This window comes from Ambystoma mexicanum, chromosome 6p (genome assembly GCF_040938575.1).
Source record: "Ambystoma mexicanum isolate Mex_15411 chromosome 6p, UKY_AmexF1_1, whole genome shotgun sequence".
Lineage (NCBI taxonomy): Eukaryota > Metazoa > Chordata > Amphibia > Caudata > Ambystomatidae > Ambystoma > Ambystoma mexicanum.
In genome coordinates this window covers 22,024,467-22,044,005 of record NC_090935.1, presented here as the reverse complement: position 1 = coordinate 22,044,005, position 19,539 = coordinate 22,024,467, and the positions used below count along the sequence as shown (strand labels likewise).

Sequence of the window (19,539 nt, the reverse complement as noted above, 5' to 3'; positions counted from 1 at the left end):
CCAAGGGAGCTTACAAGATCCCTTTTGACCCCTCCATTAAAGAAACTTTATTGGATGACAATATACCCATGAACTATGGCCGGGATTTCAGGTCTGGGATGGCCCATGAAAATCCTTGGAAAGGTTGCCCCCTCTCAACTACAGCGGTGTTTGGAAGACCCTAATCTTCTTGACCTGTTTCAATCAGGTTTTAGGCCCTGCCACGGAACAGAGGCAGAACTTCTTACTGCTTGGGATGCCATCTTGAGATCAGCTGAGGAGGGCGGCCTCAGTTTGCTGGTCATGGCTTGACCTATCAGTAGCCTTCCATATACTCTGACCTTGAGGTCACCCAAGTGTCGCATGATTCCCTAAAATGTTTCTCGTCTTTCCGGTCTGATCGGATCCAACAGGTGAAAATGGGAGCTCATTATTCTAGTTCTCTTCCTGTATCTTGTGGCGTTCTTCAGGGCTCCGCCCTCTCACCTCTATTATCTCTGTTATTTAACATCTGCACCCGACCACTATTGAGCACTTTTTCCAAACTCGTCCTATGTTAACTTTCTTATGCCAATGATACCCAGATCTATGTTAGGGTTAAGAACTCATCAGATTCAAACAAATATCGGACTGTACTCAAGAAATAAAAGGCTGGAGGCTGTCAAATAGGTTGCAACTTAACCCCAACAACAGTGGTTATTTAATTGGCTCCCAAACATCTTTTGGACCGACTTACATCACCTCCCCTCTTGGCCTACCCTTTTCGATCTTCCTGTCTGTTTCACGCATAAAGTAAAAACCCATTTGGCAGTCTAATTTGAACTACAGCCTGCAGATCACTGAGACAGTAAAGTCGATGTGCTACCGTCCATTTGGCAGTCTAATTTGAACTACAGCCTGCAGATCACTGAGACAGTAAAGTCGATGTGCTACCGGCCATTTGGCAGTCTAATTTGAACTACAGCCTGCAGATCACTGAGACAGTAAAGTCGATGTGCTACCGTCCATTTGGCAGTCTAATTTGAACTACAGCCTGCAGATCACTGAGACAGTAAAGTCGATGTGCTACCGGCCATTTGGCAGTCTAATTTGAACTACAGCCTGCAGATCACTGAGACAGTAAAGTCGATGTGCTACCGTCCATTTGGCAGTCTAATTTGAACTACAGCCTGCAGATCACTGAGACAGTAAAGTCGATGTGCTACCGGCCATTTGGCAGTCTAATTTGAACTACAGCCTGCAGATCACTGAGACAGTAAAGTCGATGTGCTACCGTCCATTTGGCAGTCTAATTTGAACTACAGCCTGCAGATCACTGAGACAGTAAAGTCGATGTGCTACCGGCCATTTGGCAGTCTAATTTGAACTACAGCCTGCAGATCACTGAGACAGTAAAGTCGATGTGCTACCGTCCATTTGGCAGTCTAATTTGAACTACAGCCTGCAGATCACTGAGACAGTAAAGTCGATGTGCTACCGGCCATTTGGCAGTCTAATTTGAACTACAGCCTGCAGATCACTGAGACAGTAAAGTCGATGTGCTACCGTCCATTTGGCAGTCTAATTTGAACTACAGCCTGCAGATCACTGAGACAGTAAAGTCGATGTGCTACCGGCCATTTGGCAGTCTAATTTGAACTACAGCCTGCAGATCACTGAGACAGTAAAGTCGATGTGCTACCGTCCATTTGGCAGTCTAATTTGAACTACAGCCTGCAGATCACTGAGACAGTAAAGTCGATGTGCTACCGGCTCAGACTTCTGCGACCTATTTTTCCTCTCATTGCGGAAAAGATCGATTGGAGCACTGTTGCTCATTGGAGCATTGATAACTGCAACGCTACTCTCGCTGGCATTCCAGAGAATCAGGTCCATTGCCTTCAAGTTGCTCCAAATGCAGTCGTTAAACTCCCCTTTCATTTGCCAAAATCTGCTTCGGTATTTTCCTATCACAGATCACTTCACTGGTTAACAGTGCAACAGAGGATCCTTTTCAAGATCCATTGTCGTGTTTTTAAGTGTTTCCAGGGCTTGGCTCCTACCTATCTTGTTTCTAAAATTACTGACTATCATCTGGGACGACTCCTACACTCATCAACTCAAAATCTACTAGTGGTACTTACATCTCACTTTGTACATAGAGGGTATAGGTGTTTCTTTGTATTCGGTCCTTGTGGCCGGAACTCACTCCCTTCTGAAGCTCGATTCCTTGTTCGCATTTCGAGGAAGCTCAAAACATACCTCTTCTCTTAATGTCCTCGCGCGCAGCTACCCATTTTCCTTGAATAAACATTTGCACCCAGATACAGTCTCTGCGAGGCTTTCCTCATACCAAGGAAACAATTGCCAGAGAAAAGTTTAAAAAAAGCCAACACTCAAACTCAGCCCATGCATCTGACCAACCTCAAGAGCCACCATGCCTCACTTCTTATCACAATGTGAAAAAGGAGCCAGACTCCCATAACACACACATAACCAAATCACACAGTGATGCAAATCCACCCAGAAGAGGGGAGAGAGCAGCAAAGAAAGCACAGTGGGAAGAAGTCACAAAGAGAGCCAAAGGACACAGTGGAAGATAGAGCAGCACATTTACTTAGACAGTGCCATTCGGGAAAACATGTCTCCAAAGCACAGGACCTGTGGCTCCCTCTCAGCGACCACAACAGCCCAAACTAACACTCTGCAGAAGAATAGATGCAGCAGCCCTAGCCAGGATTGTGCCAACACACACCTCTGGGCTGCTGCACAGGAACCAGCATGATCAAAACTGGAGGTCCTCTGGGCTGGAACCCCTTCTCGTTCTACCTACAGCCAATCAGGAGTCCCAACCTGCTCTCACTTCTCTCATCATGCTGTCCTATCCCTGGGCTTTAGGACCTTTCCAAAAAGAGGTTACTGTTCTACTCATCTTAAAACAACTGACTGCCGACCCCAATACCCTTGTCAACTGTTGGCCTGTTTCCTTCCTCCCACACCCCTTGCAAATAAGAGGTTAAACCATTTATCAACTGTTTTGGAGAACCATACACTGAGAAAACCAGAACCACTGAGGTTTCACCGCAGACACTTTGTGGAACTGGCACTCACGTCTACAACTGCCCACCACTTGAAACGCTCCTCGATCTCTCTGCAGCTTTCGACACCATTTATCACCTCTCTCGACACTTTCCTTATGTAATATTCGCATCTGTGGCACTGTGCTCCACTGAATAGTCCGCACCATGTGGGGCCAGTCCTGAGAGCACTGGCCCCTCTGCTTCCAGCCCTTTGAGGTGTGGGTTCTCCTGGAGCCTGATCTCTGCCCACTCATCGTCACAATCCACGCCTTCCTTCCTGGGAATCTAATCTCTTCCGCCGGCTTCTCGTACCCACTGATGGCGGCAGGTTCTGCTTCTCATGGTCAGCCGAAGCCATCCTCCCATATCTGCGTCTTTCTAGCATCCATCACTGGATAGCATGTGGGTGCAGAATGTCATCCATTTCACAGCTACCAATGCCCCACCCTTCCTCAATTCCAGATAGCTTTCCCCCGGACCTTCTTAACACATCCCCCAAGTCTACCACCTTCGTAGACGTCTTGACAGTCAAATAATGACCTACCCTAACAGCCGCAGCTGACAGGATAAACCTACAGCAGACATGCAAAATACTCGCACAGCACCATCAGCTAACTGGACTACTGTTCTAGCCGCCTCCTGGCATGTCCCCCCCGCCCCCCAACAGGAAAATGGACTAAATCGCTTCCCATGTTCCCATGTGCCCACCTCCTTCATACAGGATGGCTTTCCGTGCAACACAGGCCGCTCTCTAAATATTCTATTCTTGGCCTGTACACCCCTAACCTTGCTAACTCCGTCTCCTTTGCCTCCCAAAGCAGCACCCTGAGATTCCAAGCTCCACCCCATCTGCCCACCCCTCACTGTGCTGCTACTCCTTTCCCCCCTCATGCCCCCTTCCACTCTAACTGCCTATCTCCCAAGATTAAGAAACGGTCTTTGCGACTGCTCTCACTAAGCATCTCTTGTGCAAAGTATGGACACCAGAGACAAACTGTGGCATCCCCCCTTCCACGTATGCCCCATCTGCAAAGTCCATAGCAGGAGCTTGACACTGCATATGGTGTGTCCGAAGGAAGAACTTACAGTACAATGAACTGTCAGGCGAAGTAGATCCCAGTGTGGGATCAGACAATCTGGCAGAGACTGACGGTGAATTGGCAAGGACCGTCACTTGCAGAGATGGGTTGGACTTGATGTCTTTTGGAGATCCACCTGCCCCACCCCCACAATCTCCTGAATAAGCGGGTCTTCCGATGAAGAATATGCCAGTGGCTCCTGTGTCCCTGGGCAGAGGGCACCCCATCATTGCACAGGAGCCGTAAACACCCCTTCCATCGGATTCATGGCCTACGTGCTCTAGATCAAAACACCCCCCCTCCCAGGAATGCACCGGAATGGAAAACCTAACATGGGGGTCCTGCTCCTGCTGCCTGAAAATCAGTGTGCCAGAATCAGCAAAAGAAAAGCCAGAGGGTTTCAGGGGGAGATCGAGCTGGGTAGGGGGTATTTTGGGAAGAGAAAGAGATTGAAGAGAACAATTTGGCACGCACGAGTATCAATCGCACGTGTGCCTGCCCTAGAAATCAGCACAGAAATCAGCACAGGCGGCTCTGCTTTGAGCATAGTGCTGTAGATGAGGTTGGTGCAGACACCTTGAAGGAGTCCGCTGTGGTACCCTGAAGGGAGTGCCCATGCAGGCACCTCAGAATGTGCTCAGTGTGTTTAGTTTATGTGGGCACCCTAGAATGACCTTCCCCAAAGCACAGGGCAAGAGCATAAGGCGGGCAAGATTTCGTTTATTACAGCCAGAATCCTTGCATAGCACATGTGGCACCCAGTTATGGTACCAAATCCCAAAGGCCCACATGCCCCCTCGCCACAAAGCAAAGTCACAGGAGCTGATCCAGGCATGCCCCTTGCAGGCTGCACCATCGGTCATGTCTATGCATAGGCGCCTTTTGCCACTGTGTCTAGAATGCCCTCATGCCTTGTAACTCATTTTAAGTTAAAGGACAGGTTTGGCTTTGCAAAGGTATTGCATTTAATTATTATAGTGAAGCGTTGAAGAATTACAAAGACCAATCCTTTTTGATTATATAAAATTAATCATGTGGTGTTAAACTAGTATGTCATCAGATTAAGATTCTAAAATGCTGAATGCAGTGGAGGTATGTGGTAAGGAAACGGAAGACTATTGCACGAAGAGAAGCACCTAAAAATACATCCCTGCATTCCCCAAGATGGCTGCTGCGAGTGAGGACGTACTGTCCTGTGCTCCACTCTGGGCCGCGAAAGCAGGCCTAGCCGACCCGTGGAAACGGTGGTCCGGGCCTGGCACTGGTGTTAGGGAGAATTCTCATTTACGGCTAATTTCCCCTCACCTAGCGAGTCCCTCAGCAGCTTTGCTGGATGTCTGGAATTTATTTTTTCCACCTGGTAAGAGTGTGAGGCTTTCTCCCACTCTTACATGTGTTTTGCCATGTGTATTTCTACTTTTTGTGTGATCTTGGGCTCTGGAGCACACCACTCCATGATCCCAACTTTTTGTGTGTGTTACACAGCACCTTCAGTGCATGAGACAGGGATGTCTAAGATTCCCTCCCGACTCCATTTTCTGAGGCTGACTACTGTCCCTCAGAAACAGGTAAAGTTGCCATTAACTTTATATGGTCACCTTTAAATTACAGACCCAGTACACCCCATCTTACATGGAGTACTGGAAAGGGTTAATTCCTATCCCTTTGTGTCTGTGCCTCTTGGAGCCTTGTTTCGCTCCCTTAACACCGAGACTTGGCTGGTGGCAGTGGTATCTACCCTAACTTTTCTACCGCGATTATACTATATAAACGCGGTACTGTTTTAGGCAATTATATTAGCCTCGAACTTAAACCTGCTTGACCAAATACTTTTTATTTTGGCTCCGGTCGGGTTTAGTCGCCATTTCTTTGTGTTAATATCCTTCTTGTGTTTTACTTTGCACAGCAAACCAGGTTTGCCTTCTTTGTTCACCGACCTTTGGCGGGCTTCTGTCCAGAAGCCCTCCTTTGGCATCTGGGTGTCTAGGTGGGCTGAATGTGAGGGAGGGTTTTAGTAACCCCCTGTACAGGGTCTCCTTGGAGACCCAAGTCACACTTTGTGTCCATGGGCTGAGGTGGGTGTCCGGGCTGGACAACCCCCCTGCTGTGTGATTGACAGCCAGGCTGTGTGAATGGGGGATTTTCACATAAAAGGCAAGACTCTTGGGCTGGAAGTCAGAGTCGCCACTGGAACTACAAGAACCGAAGAGAAGCAGAGAAGTAGACGGCTGCTGCAACTACTGGATCCTGGTGAAGCCCTGCTGCAGTCCTGAGCTATCTACACTTCAACGACAGAGAAGATCCAGTCCGGAGTCTTGTTCCCTTGAGCCTGGTCGGATCAATCAGCTCACCTTCAACAGCCAGAGGATCCTCTCCTGGGTCGAAATCGCTGCACGATGCTGTAGCCCTCTCCTGTTTTAAAGGAGCGCACCTTTTATTCACCATTGCTGCTGCTGCCCTCATCCCTGGGTAGTGCAGATCGCTCCAGATGTCGTCCTCCTTGTCCCCACGACTGAAGCTCCAGGAACTGTGAGTCTGCCGAAACTACCAGAAACAACTGCCTTAGCACCAGCTTTCTTCAGTTGAATAAGGTACTGTGTCCATTTGGTCGTTCTCTCCGTCCGACCTTGAGGAATCGGGGTGAACCCTTTTCCTTTTCGAAGGCTTGTCCTTTCTTCTTTCCCTCTTATAACCTTTGCCTCCTTTTAACAATATCCAAGTACTCCTGGCAATGTCCATCTCACACTGTTCTATCGTGTGATCCTGGGCAACAGAGCTCTGCTCCATTTGACACTGGCGCAGGCCTATTGACTTTATCTGTATTTTAGAACACATCCTCTGATGCTAGTGCCTTGACAAAAGTATTGCCTATGATTTTTCTCCACTATTCTCTGGTTTTTATTCAATGTGCTAAGTGTGTTTGACTACGGTTACATTTCTTCCCGCGGGTACACTTTTCTTTCCTAAGACCGAACTGTCATTACTGTCAAAAAGTGAGAGCTTCTTAAACCCCGGTAACGGCTTTTGTTTCACAACACCGGCCTGTCAAATCCTTATGGATTTACCTTGAATTTTCCTGAACCAAAGGAATTGGTTGTGTGTGGTATATTTAGAGTGTGGTTTTGTTTACTAGAAGTGAAGTGTTTTGTCAACAGATGTTTAAAAAATAAATGTACTTATATTTTTTAACCAGAAACCTTGAGTCAGTGTTTGCTTGAGTCACAGTAATTGTGGTCCTTTGTGTAATTCCTATTACTGCTCATTTGCTCTTGAGATAAGTCTGGCTGCTCCGCTACTGCTACCACTGTAACTGTGCAGTACAGGCTCGTACCAAAGGTGAAATTGTACTGCCACTTGTAGACTTAATTGTCTGTAGTGTTCCCTAAGGGCACTGCAGAGGATTCTGCCTAACAACTGGTGATAGGGGTACGGCTGTAAGATCTACAAAAGCGGGGTAGAAGGGCTGTCCCTTCCCTCTCCCCCAAATGACGCCTGCGACCCGCTGAGGTGCGGCGTGGAGGGACGCTGGCGAGTAGGAGGCGAGCACTTGGGACGACAGGAGACCCGATTGGGGGTCGGCTGGAGATTAAGAGAGGTCTCCGTTGGCAGAGGAGTGGCTCCAGGGAGAAAAGCCACGGCATTGATAGGCCTCCAACAGGTGGCAGAGTCGAGCCATAGACCCGACCGGGAAGCACCCCACGCGGACGACCTGCTAGGTGAGGAGCGGAGGAGGAGGAGACCGCCCAGAGGACCCGGCGCTGATGGAAGGGAGCAGACAAATGACCGCAAAAGCCAGAAACCCGGGAGGTGAGTGGACAGCCCCCCCGGGTCTAGTGGTGGCAAAAAGGAGGCAGGAGCCGAGTTTGGCGGAGAGCCCAGGGGGGAGAGCGTGAAGGTGCGAGGGCGTGGCTGGGCCTCAAGAGAAGCAACTGGAGATTGAAAAAGGGCCTGGTGGAGCCCTACGTAGTTGGGGCTACTAGAGGGCGAAGACAAGGAATTGTGGGTGGGCACCCCCACCCAAGGGTAGAAGAACGGGGACCGCTGCGCATAGCTCCGAGTGACTGATGGTGGTGAGCTAGCCCATGTGAAGCACAGACCATCGATTCTGGGCCCCAGCGGATGGGGAGTGGGCACCGAGGAGGCGGGGGGAGATAGAGCACCTCTCCCCCACTAAGTGAGGCTCACCACACCATCAGAAGGAGACAACCCTCAGTGCTCCAGGAGGGACAATTGGAGCACTGCTGGAGGTGGCAGGGGGAGGACGCACCAGCGGCCGGAAAAGAAGGCAGTGGGAAGAAGGGAGGGGAAGCTCAAGAGAGTGACAATAAGGCCCTCAGCAAAGAATACCTCAGAGAGTGCTTCAGAGACTTAGAGGGGAGAATGACTAATACTTTTCAGGAGCAATTAGCATCTCTCTGAGATGCTCCCTGAAAGAGGTTAAAGGCGAGGTGAAGAGCCTGGGAGACAGAGTGGATGTGACAGGGCGGATGTGACAGAGCAGGGATTAGCAGAAGTGTTGGCAGAGGTACAACAAAACAGCAAACTATTGGAACAGTTGGCCAGGGTCTCCCATAATCTGGACTACAGGCAGAAAATATGGAGAACAGGTTGCGCTGGTCTAACCTTCCGGTGAAGGGACTTAACGAAACAGCCCAGAATGCTGAACTAAAGACCACGATCCAGCAGTGCTTAGGGAACCTATTGCTGGATTCCCAACCCGAAGCGGTGGGGATTGATCGCGTGCACAGGGTGGGGGGCCAGGTGAAGGGAGCCGGGAGCGAGGTCGAGAGCCGTCCTGGTGGCCCTCACCTCTTATGGTCAGAAGGAGAACATTTTGTGCTCTGCGTGAAGTCAAGGGACCGTTACTGTGAATGGCACACAGGTTCAACTGTTCAAGCACCTAGCTCTAATAACCCCACAAAACAGAGATTTGGGCCAGGTAACAAGGGCACATAACAAAACGCATGCCATAGAAATGGACCTTCCCGTTCGGTTTACTCTTTAGCCTGGACGGGACGCAACACTGAATTGCATCATGTGCAGAGGGCCTGCACTGCTGCACCTGGAGGAGGAAGAAGGCCCAGAGGAGCGATGACCCAGGTCTGCTTCCCAGCATGGACAGAGACAATGGAAATGGATTAAGGGCCAAAGAAGGTCGAGTGGCAGAGGGGAAGGATTATAAGGTACGCAGGGCGGGGTGCTCCCTGCAAATAGATAAAGGTGCTGAGGAGGGTTAGGTAGGGTGGGGGTTGGGGTCGACTTGCTAGGCCTGCGCAGAAGTGATTCGCTCACAGTTCTTGGAATCAGTGGGGAAGTGTATCTTAAGATCTTCGGCCTAAGCATAGGAAGGTTTTGTTGGGTGGGGGGTTCGGGAGGGTAAGGAAGGGAAGTGGAGGAAAGGGGAGGGGAGGGTGGAGGAAAGATGCGGGCAGAAGCAGAGAGGAGTGACATTTTGTTGGGGATATTGGAACAATACAGCGGTGGCGAAGAATACTACTTCAATAAAATACATTCAAGGTATTGTCGCATAATGGGAGGGGCCTGAATTCTCCAATGAAACATAAAACCGTCGAGGCCCAAATAAGAAGGGAACATGCAGACTATGCTGCAGGAGACACACGTAAAGAACGGCGGATAAACTCACCATTCGCTTAAGGCAATTTCACATATATATCAGGCCAACGCTTTGGGGAAAACAGCAGGGGTCCTGATAGGAATTAAGGATTCGCTTGGAGCCAGGTTCTTACACACTCAACATTTTTGTTTATATAAAGACATTCAACCCTGGTAACGGTGTGCAGTGTACAGGACAGGATGGGTTCCTGCGGGAGGTGGCATTGAAATTAGAGCACTTTCCCATGGGGGAAATCCTTTTCACTGGGGATTTTAACTTGGCGTGGAACACTGCATTGGATAGCTTGGGAGTAGGAAGGGGAGCCACACACCCATCGCGCGCGTTGATGGGGGGCTGACCCTTTGGGACGTCTGGCGGACCAGGAGGGGGGGGGGTGAAAGGGGCTATACATGCTTTTTGCATATAAAAATATCAATCCCTGTCCAGAATAGATTATGTGAGGGTGACGGCCAGGATGATGGAGGAGGTAGGGCAAATAGAACTAGGGTCCAACTATTTGTCGGATCACGCCCCGATGCTGGTGACGATGCAGGACCAGGGGCCGCGTAGGAAGCTATGGGCTAGGGCGTTCCCAGGGGAACTATTGAATGGCACAGCGTCGGTTAAGGTAATAGGAGACAAGATAGATGGGTACTTTTCCGCTAACGGCAACCAAGATGCCTCGCAAGAAGGGATATGTGATGCCTTTAAGGCAATAATGCAGGGGAAACTTATAGCCCTCCGGGCCCAGAGGGAGAAACACAGGGGGGAAATGGAGAAGGACTTAGAAGCCCAACTGGGTGGAATTTAGCGCGCCATTGCCGAAAAATAGGACAAGGGGTCTGTATAAGAAGTTCGTAGTCAACTGGAACTGCTGCGCATCCGCAGGGCCGAGAAGCCCCTGTTGGTGAGCAGGCAGACATACTATGTGAAGGCCAGTAGGCCCGACAGGTTACTTGCTTGGCAGCTGAAGAAAACGGAGGCAGCCCGGACAGTCTTCAAATTGCACAGCCCAACGGGTCGATCTCATCAGAACTGAGGGCCATAATGGAGACTGTTGCCAAATCGAATGAAACTCTATATGCCTCGGGGCACCCGGACCAATTAGCGGTCGAAATGTATTTCACAAAACTGCCAATGCCGAAAATAATGCCTATGGAGCAGGAGAGGCTAGAAGGGGACATAAGGGAGGAGGAGATGGAGGCAGCAATTAAAGCCTTACCAGTAAATAAAGCACCTGGACCGGACGGATTTGCGGCAATATTTTATGCAAACTATATCCAGAAGACCAGATGCAGCTATAGACACAATATATGATATAGCGGAAGGGGGACACGAGATATCCAGAATATATGAGATGATGATGATGGCCATAGTGGGGAAGAAGATAGTGCAATTGAGACTGGAGTGGGAAGGGGAAGTAGGAGCCCCAATGGAGGACGGGATGTGGGAACGAGTCCAAGGGTATAACAAGAAAGTGTCAAGGAACGCAAGACTTAAGCAGTTGCAATTGTATGTTACACATAGGGCGTATCTGACACCTCACAGAATATCCAAGTTTAAAAATGTGGGAAGGCAGGCATGCCCTAAATGTGACGAGGAAAATGCGGGCATGGTACATATGTTTTGGACATGCCTGGTAATAGAGCGCTTCTGGGGTGAGGTCGCACACAAATAGGCAGAAAAAGGCATCAAGGTGGATACCGTGTGGGCCTGTCTGGTGGGGGGGGGGGGAGGGTTCCCTAGGCCACGGAAACTTAGGCATGTCAGCAAACTGAAGGACCTGGCATATGCGCTTGCGAAGAGGAGGATTGCTATGGGGTACAAGACATGCCATAAACCACGATTACAAGTATGGTGGATGGATTTGCAGAAATGGGCGGAGGCGGAAACTGTGGTATGGCAAGAAACTAGCAGCGCTGGGGGTGGGGGGGGGGAAGAGACTGAGACCCTGATGGCTTGGAGGCTCCTGATAGCAGAATTGTTTGGGTCAATACAAGGCCCATCGGATCCCACGGGTAGAGATACCCCATCACCAGAGGCAGAAACAGAACGTTAGCAGAAGTAGGCTCGTAACGGGGGTGGGATAAGGGATGCAGTGAGCGCGACTTGGAAAATATACAATTGAACAGCTTTTTTTATACACTAAGTTTGGTTTGTATTGTTGTTTTAAATATTCAATAAAATGTTTTTAAAAAAAATTTAAAAAAATAAAATAAAAAACTATATCCGGAAGCTTATCCCTCGGCTTATGACTCTTTATAACTCCAAAGTGCATAAGGGGGGGGGGATGTCACAGACCATGGTGGAGGCAAAGGTAGTGGTATTTGTGGAGCCAGGCAAGGGCGACCCATCGCACTGATGAATATAGATGCAAAAGGTGGTTTGTTAAAAAGGATTGACTGTTGGTATTTAATTTTGCCATTTTAAATTGCTACATTTGCACTTTTTATTGTGTCTTATTTCACCTCTCTGAATTGCATTTGTTGCATCCTTTTACTATTGCAGCAGTACGCCTTAGTTAGTTTTGTACTAGCTTGATTCAGTGCGAATTGAATCAGGAAGAGAAGCTTCCTGCATGCACGGTTTTCGGGAAAAAACTACATTTCCCAGTAGCATTTGTAGTTCTTTTCTGCATTTCCTGCCTAACCCAGCGTGAACGCGCCAGCGCAAAGGGGACAAGCCAGTCTGTGCCGGTCCGTGGCCGGACGTGGGGACGCGGCGTCTCTCCTTAGCAATATGGGGTTACAGGAGGTACTAGCAGCAATCACTGCAGCAAGAAATATCTTCATTAATCAACCCAGAATCATGTCCTCGCCAATAAGCGTAAGTACCCCCCACATTAACCGTGAACTTGGAGCCTAACTCTTTGCACACACAGGACGCCCCTTCTTAAACCGCTAGTACAGCCTTTACTACAGGGCACCCAGAATGAAAAAGTTATTTCTAACCCTGAAACGGCTAAACTGCTCTTGGATAGTCGCAAACAACAGTGCCTAAACAAAGCTATCAATGCAGCACACATGATAGATAAAAAAGGTCTACAACACACGAGCGAAGAGGGATTAGCCACTAAAAGACACCAAAAAAAAGCCTGACGGACAGAGACACCGTCCTCTAATGCAGCTTACAAAATAAAATCTATCCCAGGGCTTAAAATCGGTATACTGAATACTCGATCATTGAATAAGCATGCCCTATGTATGCATGAAAGGATCGAGGAGTGCATAGACATATTTTGTATCACCGAAACGTGGTTAAAATAACCCATACGCCCTACATGTGACATGGCATTCCCAGAAGGATATGCAATATATTTCACTAATAGAGAATGCGATCAAGGAGGAGGAGTGGCAGTTATTGCAAGGAGTAGTGAAATTATTCACCTAAAATACTTGTCGACTGGAAACAGCTGTCTTAACTTGGTAGTTGTAGCCACCCTCTATTACCCCTGATTTCAATGAAGAGTTCTGCCACCTTCTTAACCTTCTCAAAGGTCCTAACTGCGCCACGTTGGCAGTAGGAGCCCTTAACAGATGGTACGGCAACCCAGCAGATAAAGACGCCGCCAATCTAGAGAGATTACTGAACAATTTAGATTTCCACGTTACCAACAGTGAACCCAAAATGAAAAATGGACACCAATTAGACTGGGTTGTGACAAACAACTTAAATACACATGACTACAAGACAGAACCCTGCATTTGGGCAGACCATTTTAGCGTCACTTTTCAAATCATCCCTCCATCCCCTGGAGATAAAACTCTGAATCCACCTTTGACAATAGCCCACAAGAACTTTAAAACACATCAACAGGGAACAGCTAGAATCCTGTATAGAGGATATTAATGATAATATCAAAGAAGAAGACTCATGGGAAGTCATGATGATCAATTTACTTGACCATCCCAAACAATTGGCTGACCAGAATTCTCCCCTTCAATTTAAAACATGCAGATCCATTGTTAAACCTCACACCTGGTTCTCAAAAGATCTGTCAGTACTAAAAGGGAAAAAGAGAAAACTAGAAATTGCATGGAAAAAAATCCTACAGTACAGAATAAGGACAAATTGAAGAATATAGAGTTAAGATACAAGAAAGAGAACAGAGGCAAAAAAAAACAGTACTATGATAATCAAATCACATTAGCAGGTAACGCTACAGGTAAACTATTTAGCATCCTGAAGTCTATCGAAAAACCCAAGGCCATCTCACCTCCCTTCATTCCGTCTCAACAGGATTGTGAGAATACCCAAAAAGCCTTTTTCCTAAAAATCGAAAAAGACAGAGACATAATCACTAAAGCCCAATTAAAAAACCAAAAAACCCAAATCTACCCCCTGAAGAGGCTATTGGCAATGTCAAAACCTTTAATTTTTCTAACATCACCTCAGAGGATATGGAAAAAACACTTGCTTCTAGGAAGCCAACCTCTTGTGCATAAAACATCCTACCAGCTAAAATGATTCTAGATAATTCCGATCTCTTTTCACCTCTATTATCTAAAATCATCAATTCTTCCTTTAGGGATCAATTATTCCCTCAGGACATAAAAAGGGTCACTGTCACTCCACTGGTCAATAAACCAGGCCTGGATCCTAGAGACTCCAGCAATCTCAGGCCCATTACTAATTGTAACTTCCTACTAAAAATCATGGATAGGATAGATACATCACAACTACAGCCGCATGTAGAAGTGTCGGAATCACTTCACCCCCAACATTCGGGCTTTAGACCTGCTCACAGCACTGAGATGGCTATGATAGATCTTCAGACAAGGATGCTCAGTATCATGGACAAAGGGAAAGCAGGCCTTCTTGTCCTATTGGATCTTTGTGCTGCATTCAACCTTCTTGACCATGATCTCCTCGAAGTAGCTCTGGGTAAAACGGCCAATTGCTCATCAGCAGCCAAAGGGTGGATAATGTCATTCCTAAAAAATAGGACATCACGGGTCTACTGGGGTGATCAATTATCGTCAGAAAGAGAAATCCTCGGCAGGGTTCCACAGGGAGCCAGCATGTCCCCTCTGTTGTTCAATCTATATCTTAGATTCCTCTGCCACGTACTGGATCAGATAAATATATTTTTCACGAATTATGCTGATGACACTCAACTAGTGATGGAACTCTGTGGCGATCACAAAAAAGATAATGATAACCTACTTCACATCTATTCCAGTGTAGAACAATGGATGGACACCAACTGGATGTGCTTAAATGGAAAAAAGACAGAGTTGATGGTCTTCGGTTCCCAGGTGGTCAGAAATTTCCTCTCCCCAGAATACAATTCCTTTCAGATTGAAAACACACAGATTAAGGTCCTCGACAAAGTTAAAACGTTGGGTATGATGATGGAAGCATCATTCGGAGCCGAAGCACAGTCACAAAATATTAAAAAAACATGTAGCTATCATCTTAGACTCCCTAAAGCCATTAGACCTTACATATCAGAGGACAACTGTGCCTCAGTGGCTAGGGCAACCATTTTATCTCGTTTGGATTATGGTAACGCCCTGATGGCAGGGGCAAACAACAAATGTCTCAAAGTTTACCAGATCATACAGAATAATGCAGTCAGAATTATTAAGCATATACCTAAATTCGACCACATCAGCAACTCCAGGAAAGAGCTGCACTGGCTTAAAGTAGAGAAAAGAATTAAATTCAAGGCCCTCACCATAGCACACCGCTGTATCTAGGGCAAGGCACCAGGGTACCTGACATCAAAAATATATACTTACGTACCTACCCGCACTCTAAGATCAGCAGATCAAAACAAGGTTGCGCTAGCAAAGCATAATAGTAAGCCAGGCCTAGGTAAATCCTTTCCGACTGTTAAAGCAGGTTTATGGAATAATTTCCCATTAACATAAGAAAGGAAGCAAACTACTTAAGTTTTCGTAAGCAGGTGAAGACGCATATCTTTAGCTAAACAGTCGTCTTAAAAACCACCTGGTCGCTCCATCTGCACCTGTCTCGTTAATTTATGTTCGTACCTTGTGTTCATGTATCTGCGCCCCAAGACTTGCGAGTTACCGGCGCAATAGATTCATAATAGGGCGGCAGACACGGGATAACATAAGGAGGATTACCCATTTGATACGGAAGGCTAAAACAAAACAGAACCCATCGGTACTGGTAACGTTGGATGACGAAAAGGCGGTGGACCGGGTGGAGGGGCCCTTCTTGTTTAGCGCTATGGAGCGGATGGGGATAGGAGCCAAGTTTGTACAGATGGTGAAAGCAAGTTATAGGTGTCCTACAATGTGCTCATCAATGAATGACCAACTATCTCATAGCATTATTATTTGCTGTGGCACAAGGCAGGTGTGCCCTTTGTCGCTGCTTCTATATGCCATCTATTTGGAATCATTCCTTATAAAACTCAGGCAGTGCCCAGCGATACAGGGCATCCCATTCGGCGACGAGGAGCATAAAATAGCCGCATCGATACATCCGGAAATATCAATACAGGCGCTGGTGGTGGAATTGAAAGCAATAGAGCAGGTGGCAGGCTCAAGGTTAACATGTCGAAGTTTAAAATATTGGACCTGGGACTACCGCAGGCACAGATGCCGGCTTTGCCTTTGTACTCACAGTTTGCAGTGGCAAGCGCTAGTATCAGGTATTTGGGATTTAATATAGCCAGCAAAGTGCGCAGATGTACGAGAAGAACTAAGCTGACTTACTCAGACAAGTAAAGACCGACTTGGGGTAATGGACCCCTTTGCGAATGTTATGGCTAGGTAGGGTGGCCACGGTGAAGATGGTGACACTTCAGAGGGTTTTGTGTTATTTCCAGGCTCTCCCGATCACAGTCCCGCGACCATTCTTTGCGGCAATGAATAAAATGGTTCCTCTGTCAGAATAAAACCCAGAGAGTAGCATTACGAACCTTGCTGGCCCCCAAAGACAAAGGGGGGGGGGGGCATCCAAACTTTACCAAGTATTAAGAGGCTGCCCAGCTGCGAGTAGTGCGAGAATGGTTTTCAGTGGATGTGACGAATCCATGGGCAAGGATGTATAGGGCAGTGGCGGGGTGCTCCCTGGAGGGTTTTTTATGGTTACACAGGTGAGATAGACACCAGAATACTCGTGTAAGCCAGGTCCTGGCAGTGGTGTGTGATATATGGGATCGTCCAATGGAACGGAGATCACTCACCACACGCCCGTCATACTTTACCCCACTCCTGGGGAATCCACAATTCCACCGGGGGACGCTTCAGGGAGTTTTGAGGCAGTGGCATAAGGTGGGCTACACAAAACAGAGGGGCATGATGCAGGGGGCAGACATTCATACATTTGCAGAGTGCAAACAGTATATGGGGCTCTCAGAGAGGGATAGAATGGAATATTATCAAACGAGACATTGGATAATGAACCCAGGAATGAAACTGGCAGCGGGGAGAGAACTCACAGCCTTTTAGAAATTCATCAACACACACACAGGGAATAGACATATGTGTCAAAACTATACTCGATTTTGATGGAGGCAGACAAGGTCCCAGCTGGGGCCTACATGCAATGATGGGAAAATACCCTCGGGACAGATATCCCTAGGGAACACTGGGAGCACCTGTGGGGGAATATCGCTAAACTGACGAGATTGATCCAATTTAGGGAAGCCTGGTATGAAATGATACAGTGGCATTATACACCAGAGAGGCTACACAGAATATTCCCAGTGACCTCAGACAAGTGCTGGAGGGGAGGTGGCATGAAGGGGGGATTGGAGGCATATCTGGTGGGAGTGTCCGATGCCAGGCGCATTCTGGGCCGAGGCCATGGCTCAGATAAGGTCAATGCTCGCCCTCGATGTGGTACCAACGCTGAGGGAATGGATGTGTGATCTGTTTGACCCAGGGATCCACCTGCACGCTAAAGCTCACAGTAAAGCCTTCGTGTTGATAACAGCGGCATGGCTGGTGATAGCGAAAAGTTGGAAGCAAAGACAACCGCCAACGAAGGTGGAATGCTTACATAAACTATGGGGGTTTGTGGCGATGGAATGGACGACCTACAACATACAATGGGATGCCGGGAAGTTTAGGCAAGACTGGGGAATGGTCTTGGATTACATTAAAGGGGAGTACATGAATGAACTTGAGACTATTGGGCATTATGTAATCGTATGAGCTCCCACAGTCAACGAAGGAACTAGAAGGATATGATTGAGGAGCTTCTGTAATAAGGCGGAGGGGTGGGGGCCGGGAGATGTTAAAGTTGGTAAGTTTAAATGGCAACAAAAATACGTTTTAAAAACAAAAACACACACACACACACACACACACCAGGTTGTTTGGACTTTCCTGGAAGTTCTATTTCCTCGATAGGCAGGTGTTGCGCTATATGACACTACGAAACCAAACTACTGAGGGCCTCTGTCCCTGTCCTGTCAAGCACGGCCCCAGGTTTTATTTGCATACCCATCCAGCAGTGCACTCTAAGAAGACACATGGAAGCAACATATGTGTAACCTCTTGTAAAATGTGTGTCTTGCTCTCTCAATACAGTTTGCAGAGACGTGGACATCGCAGACTCGATGGGCAGGGACGCCAGAATACCTGGTACAATATTTCAGGAAAGGTGCTTCTAGGACACTCGTTTTTTGTTCATACAGATGCCCATTTACTATAGCATCGCCTCACGTGAGGATTGACTTGTGTTTGTCTGGGGAGCAGGGATCCATGGGGGAGCCGGCTTTGTTGTTGTTTTTTACCAGCTTGCCGAATGTCTCCGCTGATATTTGGGGAACGTTTTGTATTTTACTACAGCATCCTCTCACGAATATTTCAATAACTTGGAAGACTCCAGGAGAAAGAAATTGCACTGCTCCATAGGGACAGCAGGAAAGCTGCCAAGTCCTGATATTGCAATCCACAGCTGTGGCCTGTGGATGCTCAGGAGAACACGGTGCATTTATGTGAAGACAGGCCGGGAACACATCATATTAAGAAATGACAACATTGATTATTACAAACCAGGGTGCACGACTGCCAGCCGCGGGCTGGTGGCACTCGCCGGAACACTTCACCGGTTTCTCTGAGCTGGATGTATACCATGGCGGCTCCTGAAACAGCGCTCTCTGGGGCAGGAAGAAGCGGTTCTCCTGTGCGGAAAGAGGAAGGTTGAAATCGTTTCAATAGGAAGAGAACCTCGCATCACGAATACAGGTAACAAACAAAGCAGACTAGGCCAGGGTGGTCCATTTGCTACTCCTGGAATTAGAAGGTCAAGTCAGGAGTAAGTAAGATCTTGTACATGTATCGTCTTTGTGAACTGAAATACCTTCATTGCTGTTGGCCCCAATCCTAAATAAAATAAGGTATCAGTAAAGTAAGAAATGATTCATACTCATTTCTCTTTAACACTATTTCATTACCAACAATGAATGGGAGAAGAGGTTTCCATAATGCATGACAGTAGGAGAGCTTGTTCATAGATATAACATGAAAGCTTTCTCTGCAACATACTAAGGAGGCTAGATAACAATCAGTAAGCGCCACAATAAAGTACAAAATCAACGGAACTTCTTCCATGGTTACTAAGCGTTGTGCAGTACAGCGCATATAGGACTCTTGCCCCAGCATCATACCAGGAGGCGAAGGAACTCTAAAGCAGAAGATCCAATCATGGTGATGGCATATATAATGAGGAGTGCCATAGTCCAGGACAGGGCCCCAAACTAAGGGTGGGCTTGCCAAAGACCAGACCAAGAGGATGAGTTTCAACACAAATATACTCCACATTTACAATGATAAGTTACATGAACAGTGTGAACTACAACAAAAACCAACAGTCCATG

The 19,539-nt window shown here is 47.6% G+C and overlaps 1 protein-coding gene across 1 annotated transcript in view; it reads right to left on the bottom strand.

Moving 5' to 3' along the window:
* Positions 1-18,838, bottom strand: part of LOC138511157 (zinc finger protein 250-like) — a 155,891-nt gene extending 137,053 nt beyond the window's left edge. The window contains exon 1 of the mRNA XM_069626660.1: positions 18,716-18,838. Coding sequence (XP_069482761.1) covers positions 18,716-18,796 — 81 coding nt within the window. The 5' untranslated portion in view covers positions 18,797-18,838. The remainder of the gene's footprint in view (positions 1-18,715) is intronic.
* Positions 18,839-19,539: the final 701 nt, after the last annotated feature.